This window comes from Neurospora tetrasperma (genome assembly GCF_000213175.1).
Source record: "Neurospora tetrasperma FGSC 2508 unplaced genomic scaffold NEUTE1scaffold_5, whole genome shotgun sequence".
Taxonomy (NCBI): domain Eukaryota; kingdom Fungi; phylum Ascomycota; class Sordariomycetes; order Sordariales; family Sordariaceae; genus Neurospora; species Neurospora tetrasperma.
In genome coordinates, this window is record NW_009799103.1 from 3,388,915 (window position 1) to 3,410,296 (window position 21,382).

A 21,382-nucleotide genomic window follows, 5' to 3' on the forward strand; every position below is an offset into this window, starting at 1 on the left:
TGTCATAACCACCCCGGACATCGGGGTTCAGGGCATCGTGTCAACGCCATGACCTCTGAAACGGAAACAAGATCAGTCGAAACAAACGTCTGTTCGCTTATTAAAGCTCAAGGTTGTTCACGGACGAACATTGACCCAAGGACGGAACTCGGCGTTGGCATCATTACCAATCCTCCTCCGTGCATAGCCGAGTATCTGACATTGTTCATGCCCGTTTCCTACTCAGCATCTTCCCATCCTTCCGCAGTCGGAGTTGATGATACCACTCTCGGTGCCAGAGTGCCCAAGACATTTTCGATATTCCCTGTCCATCCCCCAGTTAGGTCTTGCCCATCCCTTTGGTCTCATGAACCAGGGCATCAAGTCATCCCACCGCCCAACCCCCGGCTCCACCCTTTGATCAAAGCCCCCGATCGGGATTTCCAAGCGATGGTCGGCTGGGAAGAGTCTCGAAACCCAAAACTCATTTTCTTAGTCACTGGCTTGGCGTAAGAAGAGGGGGCGAATTTTTCATTCTCTCTTTTTGGTATTTGCGACTAGGTACAAGTACCTTTTGTATATGTTACACGCCAAAAAGGTACTTACTTACCTTCCTGTTCCTCTTCCCAACCAACTCATCTAAAAAAAAAACAAAAAGAACAAAGCTTCCTCTTTTTTATTCTATCCAACTTTCTGTCTGTTTTCTTCCTCTCACCACCATCTTCACCACCGTCCAGGTACATGCGACACGCTACACAGAATATCGCACGGCTGAGGAGTATTACAGAGAACATTCTGTATACTCCTTGCGTCAGGTCTTTTTAGTTCCTTCAAAAGAACCATCATCACCACTGAATTACTATTTTCACCTAGGCTTCATCCCTAGAGGATCACTCATCTAAGCAACTGACTCCTTTGTTCACCGTCACCATCCAAACAAAAACAAAACAAGTCATGCTTCCTCCCATCCCCGTCTTGGCCGACTATGGAATCTCTCCAACCCATGGCTTCCTCCCCGATGTCCTGCCGTTGACGAGACTCCCGGATCCCTACTATAACAAGTGGGAGGCCATTGCCGCCAACCTGCAGGCTCTCATCCTCAGCAAGCGACTTCGCGGAGTCGTTGATCGTCTCCCTGTGCTCGACACCATCGGTCTGGAACACGACGCAGAATGGCGCAGAGCCTACTCGCTGCTGTCCTTCATGGCCCACGGCTACATCTGGAGCGGTGACAGCCCCAGTGACCGTCTGCCGCCTTCCATCGCAGTCCCTCTGCTCAAGATCTCGGAACATCTTGAGGTGCCGCCCGTCGCTACCTATGCAGCCGTCTGTCTTTGGAACTTCAAGCCTCTTTTCATGGACGAGGACATCGACAACCTCGAGAACCTCGCCACCCTCAGCACCTTCACCGGCGCCATTGACGAGTCATGGTTCTACCTGGTCTCGGTTGCCATGGAGGCCCGTGGTGCGCCCATCATCCCGCTCATGCTGACTGCCATTGCCGCAGCTCGCGAGGCTGATGCCGCTACCGTCACTCGCTGTCTGCACACGTTTGCCGAACGTCTTGACGATCTCACTACTTTGTTGCAGCGCATGCACGAGAGTTGCGATCCCAAGATTTTCTATGACCGCATTCGCCCTTTCCTTGCCGGTTCCAAGAACATGGCCGATGCTGGATTACCCCATGGCGTCATTTATGAGGACGGGTCCGGAAAGGAGGAGTACCGTCAGTACTCTGGAGGCAGCAATGCCCAGAGCAGTTTGATCCAATTCTTCGATATCGTCTTGGGTATCGAACACCGCCCCACGGGCGAAAAGCGTGGCCGGCCCCAGGAGCAAGGCGAGGGCCATGCGCCGGCCCCCAAGCACAACTTTTTGTTGGAGATGCGCAAGTACATGCCCGGTCCCCATGCCCGCTTCCTCAACCATGTGCAGTCCGTGGCCAACATCCGGGAGTTTGTCGAGGAGCACCGTGACGACCGCCCGCTGTGCATCGCCTACGACGCCTGCTTGGCCATGCTGCGTGCTCTCCGTGACAAGCACATTGCCATTGTGACTCGCTACATTGTCCTGCCCAGCAAGGAAGTGCGCACTCGCAGCCGCAGCCGCAGTCCCGAGGCTGTCCGCCGCAAGATCAACCTGGCGACTGCGTCGCGCCAGCAACCCCCCGGAATTGCCTTGGACACCAGGGGTGATGGAAAGAAGGACAGCCTTAAGGGCACCGGTGGAACGGCGCTCATTTCTTTTTTGAAACAGGCCCGCGACGAGACGGGAGAGCCGGCCGTGGAGGCGTGGGCTCACCGGTTTATGAGTCGCGTGATCCGCACCGAAGGCCAGGGCGACTTCTTTGCTGGAAAGCCCGAAGAGGGCGCTGGCTTGCAGGTCGCGTCCCAGACTGAGGAGGCTGTGATACCCGGTTTGGCCGCTTCGTGGACTGTGGACGACGATGTCGGTGGCATTTGCTACTACTAAACATTGATCGTTCGGATAAACGAATTCCGGGTTACCCGGGTTATCCGGAGGAGGTATTGTTGATGGGATTCGAAAGTTACCTGCCTACCTACCTTTAGCGCATCCAGTTTATTATACCCCCAATGATCTCGCACTTCAACAGCCCCTTCATCTGCTTGTGTCACTTGAAGTTGCATTGACGCTGTGTGTAACAGCGTCACATGGCCTTGATCGCATATGATCGCCGAGGCGCATCTTGATACAACAATTCAATTTTCGCCCCAGTAAAATTCCTTTGGTTCAATTTTTGGTAACACCCATCCACCAATATCATTCGCGACGTCGGGGCCGGTTCCCGAACGGATCCATCTCGCACCGACATCCTGCCTTTTTCCCCCGAGATGTGCCAAACAGATGCGCATTGAGCCGCTTGGCCCGCTTCCCACCTTTGCTTGGCATCCTACCTGTCTCGCACAAGTATAAGACCGTCGAAGCGTCCCAATCGGAAGAAGCCCTACCGATCTCAACTGGTATAGATAAATATCCTATGCAAAAAGTGCCGGATATATCTTCCACCGTTAGACGTTTCTTTTTTCCTTCGACGTTTCCCGATCCGGTGCAGCCAGATCCATCTACCACCCCGGATGAAGTCAAAATTACGTGGCCAATGGTTAGCAGTCAGACACTCACTGCCTTGCATTGTGTGTGTTTGAACTCGGTCTAGTGCAGATGGAGATGGGATTCCGGGTGTATATATGCCAGGACGGTCACGGGTCCATATGTGGAAATGGTTGGCTTGGAATATTTGGGATGGTTGGTCGGTTGGATAAATATCCAGAATTTTTACGGATCAATATTAGGTTTAATACCTGATTACCCTGGTTAGGTACCATAAAATGAATGAGAAAGAATATACATAGTAGGAGAGAGAGACCGGATCGATTGAGTGCAACGTCTTGTTCGTGGTAACTACTGTAGATCGATGGACATAAATAAAAGCTGCTCGCTCCTCTGTCTGTTTAGATACTAGGATCTGGTAAAAGAGGTGACAAACACTCACACCCAGAACTATCACCACCACCACAGTCACCATCCACGTTTGGCTAGGTAGCCAACCAACCCACCAAGATGTTTTTCCCTAATCTCATCCTCAACTCCCTCGCCCTAACATCGGCAGTCCTCGCCAGCCCAATCGAGCTCGCTGAGCGGCAGACCACTCCGCAGAAGCTTCGCATTAGTACTTCACCTTTCTCTTTCCTCTTCCCTTTTCCTTTTTCCCTTTTCTCCTCCCCCTCTGCTCCCAACCAACTAACTTCCCTCCCCCTCCGCAGTGCCCCTAGGAGACTCCATAACCGAAATCACCTGCTGGCGCGCCCTAGTCTGGGACCAACTCGCCGCCGCCAACCTTGCGTCGTCCGTGCAATACGTCGGCTCCCAAAACTCCAACCCGCAAAACTGCCGACCGTCCACGGCCAACTGGGACCAACACCACGAGGGCCACTCGGGGTGGCTGGCCGTCGACATTGCCAATAACTATTTGGAAGGGTGGCTGAAGAAGACCCCTGCGGACATTGTCATGTTCATGCTGGGGACGAATGATGTGACGCGGGGGAAGAGCACGCAGGAGGTGATGGATGCGTATACCAAGATGGTGGGGATTATGAGGGGGGCGAATCCGAGGATGAAGATTATTGTGAGTTTACTTACTTGGCCGGGGGTTACTGATGGGAAACATTCATGATGAAACTAACGAGAGAAAAAAAAAAGATCGACCAAATGATCCCCCTCTCCTACTCCAACGCTGCCGTCCAGGCCATCAACGCCCAGATCCCCGCGTGGGCAGCCAAACTGAATACGACCGAGTCGCCGATTGTGGTGGCGGATTGTTATACGGGGTTCAAGACGTCGGACCTGCGAGATGGAGTGCATCCGAATGCGAATGGGGATAAGATCATTGCGAGCAGGGTGGGACCTTTGTTGTTGGATTATGTGAGGCAGAGCTTGGGAAAGTAAGTGAATTGATTGAGGTGTTTCTGGAGGAGGAGGAGAGGATTCACATGGTAGGTGTATGGATGAAAGTGCAAAGGATGGATTGTTTGAAGATGGTACAACGATGATAACTGTGCGACGAACTGATACTAGGAATAAGTCAAGCGAAACTCGTGTATCGTTGATGGAAATTCATACATTCGTTGTGCTTAAAATGTCTGAATCGACCGACAAAAGAATCAAGAAGGAAAAGAGAAAATGTCAAGAGACGGGGGAAATGATGTGGAATGGAAACCCGGTAATGTTTTGTAACCTTACCCAGGCGGTATTGTTCTTCCACGCCTTTGGTCTGTCTCCTGTCAAGTTCACCATCTCTCCAACATAATGAGAGTTATGATATTCCCAAAATTTGAATGAAACAGATCAACAATTGGTGGGTAGTTTAAATGATTTTTGGTAAACGCTCAAAAAACTAGAAACATGTCACCGGGGTTCTGGGTGAAAGGGATGTTCACGATGTAAGAAACCCATTGTCTGAGGTGAGGCTGTTACGTTACGGATTACAAGTATGTAGCGAGTTACAACCTACCTTCCTAACATGCAAAACAAAGATCACAACTTGTATATTTTGGAACATTGCTACTTGCTGCTCAAAGGAGGAAAAATCATCATATGCGATAGGTATGCAATGGTAACAAAGCACCAAGAGCTGTTCAACTTCCACTTGTTCAAACTGACGAGAATGTTACAAGATGTGTCTGGGTTAGGGTTGACCGCGTGTTCCTGAATTTTGGGTTATCTTATCAATGATCGGAAGCTTACCGGCGCCGTACCTGACGGGCCTGGAAGAGGCGGGGGAATTGGCCAGCCCAGCGCAAGGGAAAGGAACCGGAGCGCTGCGACTGTTTGTCCATTCAGTGAATGGTTCCTACCTTGCCTTGTGTTGTCTGTTGCAGGCGCAAACCCAACGCCCGCTTCACATCCCCTCGCAGGAAGGAAGCAGCATCTGATCCCCTCCATCCCCTCCACATCCCACCATCCCACCTGGCGCATTGGATGTTGTTCCCCTCTCGTTCCTCCAATCTGCATCGCGTCCAGTGGCAGTCCCCCTTCCTCCTCTCATTCCTCCTTCCCTTCCCGCCCCGCCTGGTCCGCCTGCTGTCTCCTCTGAATCGCCTGCCTTCGCTGTCCTTGCCGGCTTCTTTGAACGCCCACGACGCCAGGGTTGGTTCACCGGGATTGCGCTGCCTGTCGACGAAGCGCAGAAAGAAAAACAAGACGAAAAGTGAGACAGCGCAAAAAGAGACAAACAAAGAGTTATCGATACATCCTCCCGCAGGTTTCTTGGACGGCTTCTTTCGCAGTCACAGGCTCAGGATCTTGACCGACGCTTATCGACGCTTTAAAGCCCAGCGTCCCGCGCTTCAGTCTCGTTATCGCAAGAGCAAGACAACCCGTCTTCAAACAAAACAACCACGAAAACAATCCCGTCACGATAAGATTCTCGAACTCGTCGGCAATAAGCTCCTCAGCCTCAACATAGCCGTTAATTTCGAATCACCCGTCACGATGCCTGCGCCAAAGAGAAAGATGGAACCCGAGACCAAATACTACGCCGTGCGTGCCGGCTACAAGCCCGGCGTTTACACCAGCTGGGCCCTTTGCCAGCAGCAAATCACCGGCTTCAAGGGTGCCCAGTTCAAGTCGTTCACGAGCTACGAGGACGCTTCCGCATTCGCCGCTGGCCGGCCCGTCGCCTCTGCCACCTCGACTTCATCACCTTCCAAGTTCTACGGCGTCGCCGTCGGTCGCACGCCCGGTGTCTACACAGACTGGTCCATTGCCCAACAGGAGGTGGTGGGCTGGAAGAACCCCAAATACAAAAAGTTCGAGACCCGCGCCGAGGCCGAGGAATTCGTGCGCCAATGGAGTGGCAAGCCGTCCTCCCAAGCCGTCAAGGTACCACAAGTGGACGAGACGGATGACCTGCAAGTCATTGCTCTGGAAGGGCCAGCGAAGAGCTCTAGGAAAGCTAGGAAAACCGGGGCCACGCAGTCTGCTCACCAGGCTCAGGAAGCCCTTGATGATGCTAGCAAGCCCGTCATCATCTACACGGACGGCAGCGCCAGAGGCAATGGCAAGGTCGGTGCCATGGCGGGGGTGGGTGTCTATTTCTGCGGTGGTTTCAGGGAGTAAGTTTGCAGTCTGACGCCCAAGAACAGCATGGTGGTTCGTTTTTCTAACACATCTCCCCCACAAACAGAAACATCTCCGAAAGACTCCAAGGCCCCGTCCAAACGAACCAACGCGCCGAGTTGACTGCCGTCCTACGAGCACTGGAAGCCATTCCGGACACGCAAAATTGCGAGCTCCGCACCGACAGTCAATACACAATCAACTGCGTGACGTCGTGGTACAAAAAGTGGATGAAGAACGAGTGGAGGAACGCCAAGGGGGAGGAGGTCTCCAACCAGGATCTGATTGTGGCCATCCGCAAGAAGATCGACATGCGCGATAGGAAGGCCGCCGAGACCAAGTTCGTCTGGGTTAAGGGGCACGGGACGGACGAAGGCAACATCGCTGCGGATATGCTGGCGGTCAAGGGCGCGACAATGATGTTCTGATGATACCCATTTCTTATTTTCGGTTTGTTGGTTTGTTTGCACTTGATCTCTACTTATCCTTACTTGCCTGGCGCCATGGGTAACTGGAATGCGGGTTCGTTAGCAAGGTCGTGGTATACATATTGAAGCGATGTTCCTTGGAAGGGCGGCTGACGGCTTATGTACAGTCTATGGTATTTTTGATAATCTGCGATGTGTTGATATGGTGCTATGATGTTGGCTGGAGCAGCCATGGACTTACAATTCAAGTCTCGGTTCATGACACCATTGGTTCCCATCCGTCCACAAAGTCGGAATGTGATGCGCAAAGGACGATGTTCGCGACCGTTCGATGGCCACAAGGTTGGCCCGTTGAGGTTCAATAAGCTTCAGTTCCCATGGTCGACTACCTTCCCTCCGTCTCATCCCTGGGTACAAAGCAGACTTGTTAACGGGTAGTTATGTAGGTCCGTGACCAGCCGGATGTTGTACCATATTGACAGGCTCTCGAAGACTCCAGTCGCCCATGGAGTCCATCTCCGGGAGGCGCTCGGTGTTCTTCACCTCCTCAGCACACCACGCAATGGCCGTCACCGATACGTCATATGCCAACAACCCTTTGCGCATACGCCAGTCCGCCAAATAACGAATAAGAGAAAGAAGTATAAGGAAAAGTCTTGGGTGTCCTAACTGCTCTCGCACTCCATTGATCATTTCTACGGTTTCAGTTTCTTACATTTTACGACTTGCTGACTTTCGAAAACACTCCGGAACCTCGTAGCCAAACAACCACAACAACAGCAACAAACAAACCCAACAGGCAAGAAGTTTTCCACCGAGAAATACCCGTCACGATGCCGACCTCTACGCTCGCTCGTGTCGTTCACAGAACGGTCCTCCGGCCCGCCGGCATCCGCGCCGCCGCCACCGTCACCGTGATCCCCCTCCAGCACATGCGCTCGTCACCGCAGTTTATTCAACAGCGGTTCGCCGCCACCTCAGGCGACACTTCCAAACGCGGAAGCGGAAGCAGCAGCGGCCGTGGCTCTCGCTCTTCAGGTAGCGGTGGAGGTACCGAAAAGACCGAGCCCGAGATCCTCGCTGCTGACATTGATGCGGAACTCGATTACCCGATTGCTGCGATGGACGAGCAGTACAGCACTACTTCGTGGTCTGATACTCCGGCTGGAAAGTCTGCGGCTGCGAAGATGGCGTCGGCGGCGACGAGTGCGGGTGCAAGTGAGCAACAACAGTCGACGACGTCTGGGAAAACGACGACGGCGAGTGGAACTAAGCATGAGACGTTGGTGGGGAAGGCGGATAATACCTTGTTGTAAGTCCCTTCCTTTCCGTTCCCTTCCAATCTCCCTTCCCCGTCTATCCATCCACCAATTTACTTCTTCTACCCATTACGTTGAACCAAATGAAACCGGAAAACTAACAACCAAACCACCCTCTTCCCCTCCCCCCCTTTTTTCCCTTTTCCCCCCACCCCACCCCGGGGCCGGGGGTCCGGGAACCAAGGGGAGGGGGGTTTCTGGGATAAATTTAAAAAAATTATAGCTACCTGGCAATGGGATTCCTTGGTCTAACTGGCGCTTACCTCGTACTTAAGCCCAACCCACACCCGTCGGCTTCCACAGGAAGCAGTGGTGTTGTTGAGCCGCGCGTTGACGCGAAAAGCAGCTCCTCCCAGCCTCCTTCTACTCAGATGCAGCAAGGAGGTTCACCACCAGCATCAGTCCGCCGAACCTAGAAGAAGGCGCGCGAGATGGAGATGATGATGACGAGGAAGATGATTGGCAGGGGTGGTTGATGGATCATTTTGAGCTTTGGTGAGGTGTGGAGGTGTGGAAATGGGGGATTAGGGGAGAGGGGAAAGGGGGGTGGACATATGGGATGAGGGATTGGTGGATGGATTGGTGGATTGGTGGATTGAATCTTGGATAATGGAAGCTTGTATCGGGATCTGGTGTTATGTTTCTGATCTTGGGAGGAATGGTTTTTTCTGATGGGCGGCAAACCGTTGGATGGAAATTGTTACGATGACGTGTAGTGGAATATCAGGTGTGTCGGTTGTACGATGCGTGTATGGCTGCATGACGACTGTATAGATTAGTGGTTGGGCTTGGATGGATGTAAATTGAACGTTTTGTTGTTGACTGATTGTTGGTGCTGTAGGATCTGCATGATATTTCTCGTGATTGCAAACCAAGACTGGATTGACACGGACTGAAGAGAAAAAAAAAAAAGGGAAAGTGACAAAGAAGATTAGAGGGAAGACGAGGTTAGGGCGAAAAGGAAAAAAAGACAAAAAGAAACTCCGGTACGGGGAATCGAACCCCGAGCTTCGCGGTGAAAACGCGATATGTTAACCGTTACACTATACCGGATGTTGTTGAAAGATTTGATAAGAGTCAACTTTATGTACCCCTCTCACGCTGTGGTAACAAAAGATGATCGCGACCCCGACCATTGTTTCGAAAACCTTCTTGGGAAAACGCCAGCTATCGTGATGATCTTGACTAGAATTAAACCACAAAGTCTGGTATATTGCTGTTCGGGGACCCTCAGTTGTTTGCACGTGAAATTATACTTGACGCAGCCTCAATATCCGACGCAATCGCTCAGTGTCCTACCCCCTGTACCTGCCGCTATAATCCCCTGAAAGTATTCCATGTTTGATGACATTCGTGACAATAGGAAGGTCCATGCGCTTTACCCAAGGTCTTCATCTGCAGGAAACCTACCTGTATAGAGCAGGGAGCTGGAACGTCCGTCGTTTTCCCTTCAACTCAATAAGCCGCCCATTTGATCGAACAATTCCCCAACTCCATTGCTCTCCTTCCTCCGTCTTACATCACTAACTCTTCAGTCTCGGGTTCACAATACCCACAAACACCAAGATGACCGCTGCATACGCCAGTGTCGCCGCAAACACCCCATCGACAGTCTCTAAGCGGGAGGAGACCATAACGCAAAAACACACGATACACACCGTCGCAATAGCCCAGGGAACAACGATCCAATCTATCTCTAACAAGGGCATAATCCACATGGGAGCGATGAGGAAGACACCACCAATTAAGCCAGCGCGGAGTCTCATCCAGTAGGCTTGCTTCCATGCCTTGGAGTGGGTGATGATCAGTGCACGAGCTGGCTTGTTCGTGTTGTCGCGCTCCCAGGGGCCGGTGGGGACCGAGTGTTTCTTGAGGCGCTCGATGAGCGGAGTGGGTGTCTTGTACTGCGGGAGTTGTTGTTCGTGCTGCTGCTGTTGAGGTGGTGGTGGTAGTGGGGGTAGGAAGTCCTCGGGCATCTTGCAGCCGTTCTTCTTCATGGCTGCTTCGAGGAATTTCTTGTCGCAGAGCCGTTGGCTGGTGGCCATGAAGGGGTTGTTGGATGGCCTGGCATATTTTCCCATGTACTCGTGGTCTCTTACTGCTTGAACTGGGCGTGTGGCAAAGGCTTTGTAAGCTTTCTGGCTAGAGCTTTTTTTTTTCTTTCTTTTTCTCTTTTCCTCTTTGTCTTCAAGATATTAAGAGAAACGTACTGTATTCCTTGAGCACCTTGCCGATTTCTTCTGCTTTCCCTCCTGGGCTCCAGTCATCACCATTGAAGTGCGCTGAGACTGCCAGATTTACCAGTTTGCTGTGTAGGTACTGCATATGTATCCTTTGCAAGTCGGCAAAGTGAATACGGTAACCGAAGTCGGCGGCGTCGGTCAGATTGCCCTGATTGTTTGTCACCGATGCAAACACCCTGTAAAGGTAACCAAGTGGCCCAGGCCGTTGTGGTGATATGAGCTCAACAAGGTTCTTCTGGTGTAGCATTGCCCGCATATTTTGCCATATATGCAAATCATCTTTTGTGTCCCACTTGTCGATTCCAATTGCTGGAGAGGCCACGAGTTGGGTCTTATTGCAAGCATCATCTGACCCCGATTTTGAGGTTGATGTGCCCTCGATGTTGTTTGAAGCACCCTTGGTCTGATCGTCAGTTTGCGTTGGAGATAGTCGGTGTTGTGTCTGACTATTCAAGATCTGATCGACAGACAGGAGAGGCAGATGCTCTCCGTGTCGAGGAGAGCGAAGAGCAGTAGGTCGCGTGCGAACACGAACCTCTTCCTCTTCTACCAGGCTTCCGGGCGAGGTGCTACGCCGCAGTGTAGTGTTATTTGCGGGCACAACCTGGACAGGATTTCTGCTCCCACCAGACATTGAGACAGAGACTGCGGTGGGCGGATTTTCTCCTAGCGGACTCCTGCACGGCGTCATGGTTTCCAGAGCTGGAAGCTTGTGGTAATCGTACATGTAACCGGCTGCGAGTGTTGCGGTAGGTTGAATGGAAGCGAAGGCAGGAGTGACGGCAAGTGCAGACAAACCAAATACTTCAATCCATGAATATAACTTTGAAATATCGGTCAAGTTGAGGTGGGGACGGGAGGATAGAAGTATCAAGCTCCAGGGCTTAAGATCAACGGAAGTGTTCAGCGGGCAGGTAGCACAGAAGTCAGCTGTGAATGGCGCCCTGCATAGGGCAGAATCACAATTTATCTGGGTAGCAATGCTGAAAAGGCTGTGTAGGTAGTACGTACATAACCATCTAATCATTTGGCACTATTAAATTTTACGCTTCCAGCCCTTTTCCTGTATCATCACGATAACACTTGCATTGACGTCAGCCAGCATGCGCCGTGGGGCTGAGAATCCAACGACAATGTTATCGGACTGCGCCTTACACGAGGTGACACAAATACATAAAACTTCGGGTTTGCACCCTTGATCGTAGAGGTCGGACTGTTTCCTCTACAGCTAGACAGCCCCAAATACTGCCCAACGCGCAGCAAGTGTTAACTGCCGCTTGATGCAGATCACCCCGTCAGTTACGGATCAAAGGGCGGCATCGGACATTTACGGGCCCTCTTTCCTCTTATCACTATGACGACCCTAAGATGGCGGGGAACTCTTTCCTACGAAATCCCGTCACGGAACCTACGATCCGGGTATCGCATACAAGGTGCCTGGACATCAGACCGACGAGGAAACGAGGAGAATTGTTGCGGTCCGCCGTCTTCACAAGCAATTTTTTCGTGACCGGATCTCCAGCAAGGGGTCTCTCAAGACCGAAGAATGGGAGAATGGCAGCCTTGTGATCAAGCGCGCACGTGTTACAAGCCTCACTAGGATTATGAAACGGGCCAAATACTCGAAGCGCCACAATCTGTGTCGTACAAGATTTATCTCAGATCCTCTGAGGATGCAGAGAGGCTTGCCGAGGTGGTTGGATTTGGAAGTAACCCCAGGCCGGAAAATGGAAGCTGGTGCTTTCTGATGGCGTCGAAGATACGAGATGATGGTGAAGAGTGGAACAGTTATGATGAAAACCCACGCAGCGATACGTATGGCTCAGGAGAAGCTAAATAGAAGGAAATGGCTGGGAGTCCAAGGGAGCGTTTGGCGGGTGATGTATCTCAATAGAGACGGTTTCACACCGGTGCCACCGGTTGATATATCCAAACGTTGAGAGTTCCTAACCGCTGGGCCGCGACAGGACGCCAAACCACCGGGCCGCTGCAAGACCTTGAATCATGGTCACAAACTTCCATTTGGTAAAATAAAATGGATATGGAAAGAAGAAAAAAAAGGGAGAAGATGAGGGAAAGAGCAAGAGAGGAAGTGAGAGACGGAAGGTGCGAGAAGGGACGAAAATAAGGGTGATGACCGCCCCTGGAACAGGAAAATTTCCGGAAGTACTCCGAATTTTTTGGAATTTGTTTTCATTTTCTCTCTGTTCTCAATTTCTTAAACTCCAAAATTTCATTTAATGTTTCAATTTCTTTTGATTTGTGTTCAGAGAAACGCGGAAAATTCCCCGTCATTGACATCATGCCCCTATACCACCGGCCTCTTCAAGCACCACACCCACAAAGACCATAATGACCGCCGCATACGCCAAAGTAGCAGCAAAGACTCCGTCCACCGTCTTCAAATAAAACGAACACGAAAGTCCAAACGCAGTCACGCACGCCGTCGCCACCCCGAGATGGACGAACAGGTTCCTCTCCAAGGCCAGAATCCACATAGGGCCAATGAGAAATGCGCCACCAATTACTGCAGCACCGACTCTTTCCCAGAAAGCTATCTTGGCAGATGCAGTTCGTGTGTTGACAAGGGCAGATGCAGACTTGCGTGAACTTGTGCCATCGCCTGTTTCCCATGGCCCAGTGGGGATGGAGGCTTTGAGCACGCGCTCTATCCATTCTCTGTGACGCCGTTCGCCTTCTGGTTCCCCGTCCAGAGGCGCTGATGAGGGCTGGGTGTTCTTCCCTTCTTTGGATGCCCGAGATAGGTCAGCGGGAAGAAAATCCTCCAGGTCTAGCCCCTCGTTGAATAGTGCTGCCTCGAAAAAGATGCGGTCATTGTGCTTTCCGCTCGTAGCGATGAACGGATCATTACGCTCTAGGGCAAATTTGGCCATGTACTCGTGATCTTGCACGGCACGAACTGTCGTTTGAGTTTAGTTAGTGGATGAGATCGTCCAGACAGAAGGCAGGGCACATTGATGGAGGACGGGAGCTTACCATATTTTTTAAGTACAGCGCCAAATTGATCCAATCCTTCCACTACGCCCTCTGAGTTGCTTGAAAGGCCTTTTTTCCGCACCCTGACCGCCATACTTATCAGCTTGGCGTGCAGGGACCTTATATACAGTCGTTGGACATCGCCAAAATGGATCAAGAAGCCAAAGTAAGTTTCTGAGAGAGGTCGTCGGGGATGATTGGCTCGAAAGCCAGAAAGTAAAGTATCCATCCGACCCAATATTCCTGGTTTCTGTCTTGAAATGATTCTGATGAACCCTTTGTAGTATGTATCGCTTAGGATACTCGAAATTAAAACATCATCATTTCCTTCGGCTGCCGCTGGTGCTGGAATACCGTGCATCTGATCCGTTGGTTGCCCGTTCGTAAGCTGGTCATCCATTGCTAGGCCTCCAGCAATTGTAGAGGTATTGTTACAAACTGACGTATTATCGAGGGATGGAACTCTGTACTTTACTGAACTTGTGAAGTGATGCTTTGGCGAAGAGCAACCAGAGAGTAGGATTTAATCCCTTGGGGAGTCCATCACAGAGCCCCAGCTTCTTCTCTCTTATTCTCCATCTCTTGGTTGCTCAAGAGTCTTTAGCTCCGCCCCAGCCCTTTCTACAACAAAGCCTCACAACCAACGTTACACCAGCCCTGCCCCTAGAGGGTCTCAATATTTATGCGTCGCCTGGGCTGTTGGCCACAAATACCTTTCGATTTTCTGCCGTAACCAACTGTCTGGCCTTTTCCATACTTCTAATCCATCACGTATACCTAAAGGGGGCAAGGCAGCATAAACATCACAAGGCCTGCTACGTAGTCCATGCTCATTGGTCAGAGTGAGCATCAAGCTTACGCGTTTGAAGCCACTGGATTGATAACGTAGAAGGATTGGCTACTTGTAAAATGCCTAGCATGCAGCTAGGTATCTCTACAGCGTTTAGGGTGAGGCAGTGCCACGCTCCGCCCTCTATTATTTATTCACTACTTACCTACCTACCTCTACCAATGTGTTGAAGAAGAAAGTTATGGAAGAGTAAGGTAGGTAACAAAAGTACGTGTAGCCGTTGGGCTATAGAACACAAGGTCCTCGCCATTGCGCATGAATTCTGCTTCCTGTTTCCTCGTCTGTCAGCCCCTCCAGACGCGCTTGTGCTGTGTTTCTTAATTTTGGCAGAGCCATATCACTGGCGAAATTTACTCTTCCACCGCCAATATAAGGTCTTGTGATACAAAGAGGTATTTATCTCATCACTAAAATCACAATCAGATGTTAGCAAAGCTGATGAATCAATGTAGTTTATAATCTACCTACCATGTCCGCATTACCTCGGGGCATCCTGTCCTCTGACACCAATTCCAACGGCACAGTACGACTGATTTTCTCGATGGATAAGCCGAAGCCGCCAGCCAGTACATATACCAATCAGGATTCGAGGTCCACGAAGCGCACCACGCGCCTGTGGACTATCTGGAACAGGATATTAGGGTGGGAGCCTCCGCAACAACAAGACCGGCCGAGTACTCCGGACACGGGGGATCTGGTCATTCAATATCCTGCCCGAGGGACGCGGAGAATACATATGAGGTATATGGTGAGGCAAATGGTGGAGCAAATAATGTCTGGACAGACGGGTACGATCGACGAAGTCAGACTCGTTGAGCACATGGACAGCGAACAACATCACGCTGTCAAGCTCAAAGGTCTTCCGATACGAAGTGTTCACACATTAGGGGATGGATTTCAGGTCACAGCGACCAAACCAGAAGATGCCGAAATGCTTCGGAACATCATCGGCTGCGGGGTTGTGCTGGATTGTGTCCTGGAATGTGTTCCACCGGTGATGCCCAAGGAGGCAAACCCAGTGTTGAGTTGGACCAGGTCCTTCAGACCCGGTCCTACGCAGTCGCTGCCGTCGGCGGAAGTTAGAGGTAAACAACTAGAGGGCAGTGTTGAGTTGGACCAGATCCTTCAGACCCGGTCCTTCGCACTCCGTGCCGTCGGAAGTTAGAGGTAAACAACTAGAGGGCACAGTAGAGCATGATGTCTAGGTTTTCATCAGTCAGACACTGCTTCTTGCGGATGCCATATCAAACTCTAGTAAAAATCATCGTTTTCGTTGGTCAGGGGCACGCAACCACGACGGAACAGTTAGTGTAGCGCGCCGCGTGATGGCCGCCCGTGTTCTCGGCTTCTGAATTGTTATCGATCAGTATTAGTTTAAGACAGTGAATACCAGAATTTGACGATTCGGAAACAGCCTTCGTTAGAAAGCCCTTCTACTAAGCAGAATTTCCCGTTACGGTAGTTTATTAGTTGCGGTCAGGTCTGGCGAGGCCCAAAAAGGTGGGAGCGAGGCACGGGTAGGTACGTCCATATACACCCCATCGTGAGATTGACATCCTCCAGATGGACGAACAAGTTCTGGTGCAGGGCACAGTGAAAGCGATGAGGAAGGCACCTAACCCCCAATTTACGTGAACCACTTCTTACCTATCCAGTGTACTCGCTTCCACGCCCTGGTTCTTGTGCGTGGACTGGCTTGTAGGTCTCTTGACGTTCCCAAGGACTCAAGGAAGATCTGGGCTGATGGCGATGATAAGTTCATCAGTGGTGTCAGCACATGTTCCCATGTACTTGTGGTCTTTCACTGATTGGAGTGTCTATTACTACTTGTATGAGTTGCTGCTCACCGCCGCAGCATAGAGTGATTGCATATTTTTACCTACTAAAACCAAAGGGACGGAATGTGAAGCTTTGAAGAAAGTCATACGATAGTGCCCGCTTCATCGACGAATGATGTACCGTAGAATCGTCGGATTCAGGGACTAGGTAGGTAGGTAGAGTAACAATGAAGTGAGTCAGAACGTTATTCCTTCAGCATCAAGCCAATATGAAAGACCACCCGTAGGTCTCCAGCCCGTCGAGACATTGATGGAGACGGGACTGGGGCGGGTACCACGACCCTGCAGATCGCCGCCGCTCCGGTCGCAAGCCGATTGGTTAGCGGGTTGGACGGTAGCGTTGGTTGTGGACAGCGCTACTTGGCGGGGATTGGAGCGCTTCATTGGGCACTGAGACCCAAACAACGCCTAACGTCCACGACGATGATGGCATGATTGTTCCTTTGACTTTACAAACGCTGTTCTGCTCCTGAACTTTGACCGGAAAAATCTTGACGCAGGAAGCTGTGGCGGCGACCTCTTGATTTCCCTCCTTGATCAAACTCAAGCCCCCATTCCCATTATATCGAGAGTTCTCAGCGAGTGTCCACGGTGAGTATCTGATGTTCGTCACCGGCCACTGTCCCGCTCTCCACACCGCCCGGCGCCCGCACCTTGACCTGGCTGCGTCTGCCATCTTCATTAGGCTGCGTGCCTCGATCAAGCATCCCGACTAGCCAAAGCAAAACGTGTGTTCCCGCGCACGCTACATCATATGCTAACTCGATTCACTCAAGCCTCAGACTCTCTTGCTCGGTATCGCTTCTCTCTCTTTTCGGCTGCTTCCTAGCGTCATACCCATCCACATCCATACCTCTACACACAGCCAGCTCGACCGCCATTACACCCGCTACTTGTCTACGCCATCATCACCTTGGCCACGCGGTTCAACCAATTCACTCGCGCGCCGTGCGCAGCCACTTGACGACTGAAGCCCACCTGTCATCACCACCACAACCACCATAAAAAAACAAAAACAAAAAAAGAAAAAAAAATGCCGACCCTAATCCTAGACCTCTTCAAAATCAACCTCCAGTCCCCAGGCCGCCGCCACCTCGGCATCAACTACCTCGTCCCCTCCTCCGCCGGCGACCGCGAACGCATCAACCTCGCCTCTCTCCGCCGCCAACACATCTCAGCCATGCAATCCCGCCTTTTCCCTTCAGCACCAGCACACATGATATCCTCCCCGTCCCCCTCTACTTCCTCACTAACAAGAGGTGGGGATCACAACGGCCTCGGCCTGGAAACCTGGGAAGACGGCACCGTCGAGCTGCGCGGGTTCCCCATTGAGGACATCCTGGTGGTGCGCATGGTCAACAAGATGACGGGCGAGACGGACACGAGTTACGAGCTGCATTTTGAGTACGTGTTTGATGCGGAAAGGGTGGCGGATGTGATTGGGTTGGCGGTGGGACCGCCGGTGGAAAAGGATGAAGGGCCGGGCGGGTGGAGGGGGTGGGTGGTGACGGTGCCGAAGAGGGTGCATCATCGGAGTCAGATGTGGGAGAGGTGTATGGAGAGGGAGAGGGTGGGGGATAGGGATTTGAGGGATAGGGACTTGAGGGATAGGGAAAGGGAGAGGGAAAGGGAATTGAGAGAGAGGGAGCTAAGAGAGAGGGAGCTAAGAGAGAGGGACCTGAGGGAGAGGGAGAGGGAGAGGGATCGGGAGCTGAGGGATAAAGAGCTGAGGGATAGGGAGAGGGATCTGAAGGAGAGGGAGAGGGATTTGAGGGAGAGGGACAGAGAACGGGACCTGAGAGAAAGAGATCTGAGGGACAGAGAACTGAGGGATAGAGAACTGAGGGAAAGGGAAAGGGAACGGGAAAGAGACAGGGAACGAGAAAGAGAGAGGGATAGGGAGAGAGATATGGAAATGAAGGGTGTGAGGCAGGTGGAGAGAAGGTCGATGATACCGGTCGCCATACAGACGCCGCGGGATAGTAATGGAGGCTTCAAGGATGTGGAGAGGAGATCGATGATACCCGTCGCGATTCAGCCGCCGCATCCGGAACCGCCAAGGTTGAAGGTCAGGAAGAGTCAAAAGTTTTGAAAGGGGACGGGGAAGAGGGTTGATGTTGGGTTTATGTCATGACTGGAACGGGGAGCTTCTTACTGAGAGGCCGATTTGGAACTGGAAAGATTCAGTTGGACCATTTGATGCTGCTGGGATTCATAGCCTGCGTGCCTGTTGGAAATGGTTATTCGTTATTGTTGCTTGGGGGAAAAGAACTGAAAGGCTCTATCTGTCTGGGATTAATTACATCACTAAGTCTCACTCATGGTGTCGGCTTCCACTCGCTTGCTTTGTTGCCTCCTCCGCTAACTCCTTCTCCAGCTGTTCTACCTCGGCTATCAACATCTCTCGTTGCTCAGTGAGGGCTTTGATGCGCACTTTGGCCATCTCCAGCAAACTAGCCTTGTTGATACTCCGTCCCCTTTGGCGTTTCTTGACTTGAGTTGGTGAAAAGCTGGAGTCCCGCGCAGTGTTTCTGTGGCTCTCATTGTAGTCTTCCTCGGGGTTCTGCTGTGACAAGAGCGCCTCCAGATTCTCAAACTGCTCGTTGAGTTTATTTCGATATCGTTTCCCAATGCTGTTGTGACGCTCTTTGACACTGACGTCTTCCTCAGCTTTATGTTCCTTTTTGTTAGGCCCAGGCTGCTCCGGCTCTTCCGGGCGCGGTGTCTCGCCAGTCGGCTCGTTCAAAAAGTCTTCGAACCTGATTGGCGACAGTCCTGTTATGGTCGAGGTGTTTTGGAAAGCGGTGAACTGAAAGTCTCCGCTGGAGGTGCCACTGGTAAATGGAGGAGGTACAGGGTCGGTCTTGGCTGTCTTGGCATTGATGTAGTGATGCTGGCCTTGGTGTTGATACTCCACGGAGTAAGATCCGGTGTCTTCGGCGACACGACGTCGTTTGGTTGCGTGTGAGTCAGGGTCCATTTTTGGGTTGGGTATGAAGCTGATGTGTCCATGAACTAGCATGCTTCATTCTGCCGGGAGGTGAGGCTCTTTTCATATTTACTTTTTCTCATCCTGCCCTTAAGGTTTCTCACTGAAATAACTCAATCCTCCACATGAGATATCTATCACGAGCTGTCACATCGTGGAGGAAAAAAAACCTCCGTGGGGGGGCCTCTGGCCGATATCATGAACTTTCCCTCCCCCCCTGGTTCCCCGGGGAGCCGGTGAGCGTGCCGTCCCGAATGTCGGTTTCCGTTTTTAATCCCTGCTGAGAGCGACGATCAATACACACATTCTCTCTAAATCCGATTGCCGGATATTGCATGACGTCGGAATGGTGCCTGAAATCAGCTGATTGTCCAGCAATCTGTCAATAGTTTCTTGGACTTATAAGCTCTAGCCCCCCGTCCTCATAGCAATTGTCTCATTTCAAACTCCGCGGGTGACATTCATCTTCCGTGTCTCTCTCTCAACCATCACTGGCTAACCACAACTCTATAGCACCGTACCCATCGATATACGTCGCAAAGTCATCGAGAGATCATCGCGACTCACGCGCCGTTTTTGTACGGCAACCGCATGCGGAAGCTGAGAATTGCCGGGAGTTGCGTGTAATTTCGGCTTGACTCGACCCTGCCCTCCTCCCTGTCATCTTCCGAGAATGCCGGTTCCTCCATGGCATCCATGACGAGACCGGCCTGGAAGAAGATGGTGAAGAGCTCATTCATTGGGCGGTGAAAGTAGAGCTGCGTTTGGTTAGCTCGCTCGCTCGTTCGCTCGCTGGCTGGCGATACTCCGGTCTCATCTCGGTCCCATCAAACGGTTTGGGCATGTCAACAAAAAACGGAACTCACCTGTCGCTTCGATTGTCCAGGAATGGCAATGCCCTTATAAGGTGGAATGTGGAGGTAGTTCTTGATGACTTTGGTCCTGACGACTTCGAGGTCACCGGTCTCACCGTCGTACCGGAGATCGACATTGCGAGATGCTCCGGAGGTCATGAATACGGGATGAAGAAGGGTTGCGACGAAGCTGGATGGGAAGGTTATCAGTCAATGCCACTGGTTTCAGTCTCCCGAGATGAGGTCGACATACACTCCATTCGGCTTCAAGAGCTTCGGAAGTGCCTGGACGAGTGGCTCGAGCGTGGAAACATCCATGATGGCCATGTTCATGAGGACGATATCGAACATGTTCTCGCCCTGTTGGCCGCCCAGGAGCGATATCAGCGATCGGCCGCGGAAGCTTCCCAAGATTGGAAACATACAGTGGCAGCGATGAAGTCGTCAAAACCCTCTGTCTGTGTGACATCCAACTTGGTGAAGTCAACACTGTCACTCCGCTCTTCTCCCTTCATCCAGTTCTTGGCAATCTGGACCATGTTCTCGCTTCCGTCAGTGGCGGTCACTTTCGCTCCGTGCTTCGCCAACCATCGAGCGCAAATTCCGTTCCCTGTCGCAAGATCAAGCGCCCGACAGGACTCTTTTCCGAGATGATCCCCGAGCAATCGACGGAGTGACGGTTCTTGCAGCTTCTTCCAGTAGATGTTGCCATCTTTTCCAATGGACTTGTCCCAGTAGCTCGCAATGGTTTCCCAAGTGTCGAGAGGCACGTCGTTCAACTGCTTTACCGAGGCCATGGTGAGTTGGGAGAGTGTTCTGACTACGCGTTCGAGGAGCGAAAGGCGTGAAAGATTCGGCTCGCACACACCGAAGGCCTGTTGCACATTCCTCGGCGCTTTATTTACGCGAAGTTGTCGTCTCCAACCCCCAGCTCAACCTCGGCGAGCTGACTCACACACCGAGGCAATGACACTTCTTGGCACACTGCCGCGCTGCACTAAATTACCAGAAGAGGAAGGCACCAAGGTCTAGGCAGATATGCGATACTCAAGACTAGTACCTACAAGGTTAAGGTACTACTGTCTAGAACTAATCCCTGAAAACAAGACAATTGAAACAACCAGTCTTCCCTTCTCCTTCAAATTATACACCAAACACACCTAGTTCTACCCAAGAAAAACACCACAACATCACCACCACCTTCAATCACCAACCATAACCCACCGCCCTGCCCCCTTCCCTCCTCCAC

At 51.7% G+C, this 21,382-nt stretch overlaps 10 protein-coding genes across 10 annotated transcripts; 6 read left to right on the plus strand and 4 right to left on the minus strand.

The window, feature by feature from the left end:
* Positions 1-802: 802 nt before the first annotated feature.
* On the plus strand, positions 803-2,720 carry NEUTE1DRAFT_86563 (uncharacterized protein; the record flags this gene model as incomplete). Its single annotated transcript, XM_009855333.1, has 1 exon — positions 803-2,720. The coding sequence occupies one exon, from the start codon at positions 934-936 to the stop codon at positions 2,449-2,451; it is 1,518 nt and encodes a 505-aa protein (XP_009853635.1).
* Positions 2,721-3,558: 838 nt separating this feature from the next.
* On the plus strand, positions 3,559-4,443 carry NEUTE1DRAFT_47136 (uncharacterized protein; the record flags this gene model as incomplete). Its single annotated transcript, XM_009854465.1, has 3 exons — positions 3,559-3,667; positions 3,762-4,127; positions 4,187-4,443. 3 exons carry the CDS (start codon positions 3,559-3,561, stop codon positions 4,441-4,443), a joined length of 732 nt encoding a protein of 243 aa, XP_009852767.1.
* A 1,545-nt stretch (positions 4,444-5,988) lies between these two features.
* On the plus strand, positions 5,989-7,306 carry NEUTE1DRAFT_86567 (uncharacterized protein; the record flags this gene model as incomplete). The annotated part of the gene is made up of 2 exons (XM_009855334.1): positions 5,989-6,611; positions 6,683-7,306. The coding sequence occupies 2 exons, from the start codon at positions 5,989-5,991 to the stop codon at positions 7,041-7,043; spliced, it is 984 nt and encodes a 327-aa protein (XP_009853636.1).
* Positions 7,307-7,876: 570 nt separating this feature from the next.
* NEUTE1DRAFT_103264 (uncharacterized protein) lies at positions 7,877-8,778 on the plus strand (the record flags this gene model as incomplete). The annotated part of the gene is made up of 2 exons (XM_009855335.1): positions 7,877-8,355; positions 8,586-8,778. 2 exons carry the CDS (start codon positions 7,877-7,879, stop codon positions 8,776-8,778), a joined length of 672 nt encoding a protein of 223 aa, XP_009853637.1.
* A 1,107-nt stretch (positions 8,779-9,885) lies between these two features.
* Positions 9,886-11,239, minus strand: NEUTE1DRAFT_140090 (uncharacterized protein; the record flags this gene model as incomplete). The annotated part of the gene is made up of 2 exons (XM_009855336.1): positions 9,886-10,469; positions 10,573-11,239. The coding sequence occupies 2 exons, from the start codon at positions 11,237-11,239 to the stop codon at positions 9,886-9,888; spliced, it is 1,251 nt and encodes a 416-aa protein (XP_009853638.1).
* A 1,666-nt stretch (positions 11,240-12,905) lies between these two features.
* NEUTE1DRAFT_47895 (uncharacterized protein) lies at positions 12,906-13,696 on the minus strand (the record flags this gene model as incomplete). Its single annotated transcript, XM_009854512.1, has 2 exons — positions 12,906-13,525; positions 13,603-13,696. 2 exons carry the CDS (start codon positions 13,694-13,696, stop codon positions 12,906-12,908), a joined length of 714 nt encoding a protein of 237 aa, XP_009852814.1.
* A 1,225-nt stretch (positions 13,697-14,921) lies between these two features.
* On the plus strand, positions 14,922-15,631 carry NEUTE1DRAFT_124192 (uncharacterized protein; the record flags this gene model as incomplete). The annotated part of the gene is made up of 2 exons (XM_009855337.1): positions 14,922-15,537; positions 15,618-15,631. 2 exons carry the CDS (start codon positions 14,922-14,924, stop codon positions 15,629-15,631), a joined length of 630 nt encoding a protein of 209 aa, XP_009853639.1.
* A 1,692-nt stretch (positions 15,632-17,323) lies between these two features.
* NEUTE1DRAFT_131503 (uncharacterized protein) lies at positions 17,324-18,554 on the plus strand (the record flags this gene model as incomplete). Its single annotated transcript, XM_009855338.1, has 1 exon — positions 17,324-18,554. One exon carries the CDS (start codon positions 17,324-17,326, stop codon positions 18,380-18,382), a length of 1,059 nt encoding a protein of 352 aa, XP_009853640.1.
* An 11-nt stretch (positions 18,555-18,565) lies between these two features.
* Positions 18,566-19,270, minus strand: NEUTE1DRAFT_148275 (uncharacterized protein; the record flags this gene model as incomplete). Its single annotated transcript, XM_009855339.1, has 1 exon — positions 18,566-19,270. One exon carries the CDS (start codon positions 19,268-19,270, stop codon positions 18,605-18,607), a length of 666 nt encoding a protein of 221 aa, XP_009853641.1.
* Positions 19,271-19,596: 326 nt separating this feature from the next.
* NEUTE1DRAFT_124195 (uncharacterized protein) lies at positions 19,597-20,984 on the minus strand (the record flags this gene model as incomplete). The annotated part of the gene is made up of 4 exons (XM_009855340.1): positions 19,597-20,037; positions 20,146-20,323; positions 20,387-20,493; positions 20,559-20,984. 4 exons carry the CDS (start codon positions 20,928-20,930, stop codon positions 19,843-19,845), a joined length of 852 nt encoding a protein of 283 aa, XP_009853642.1.
* Between the last annotated feature and the right edge of the window lie 398 nt (positions 20,985-21,382).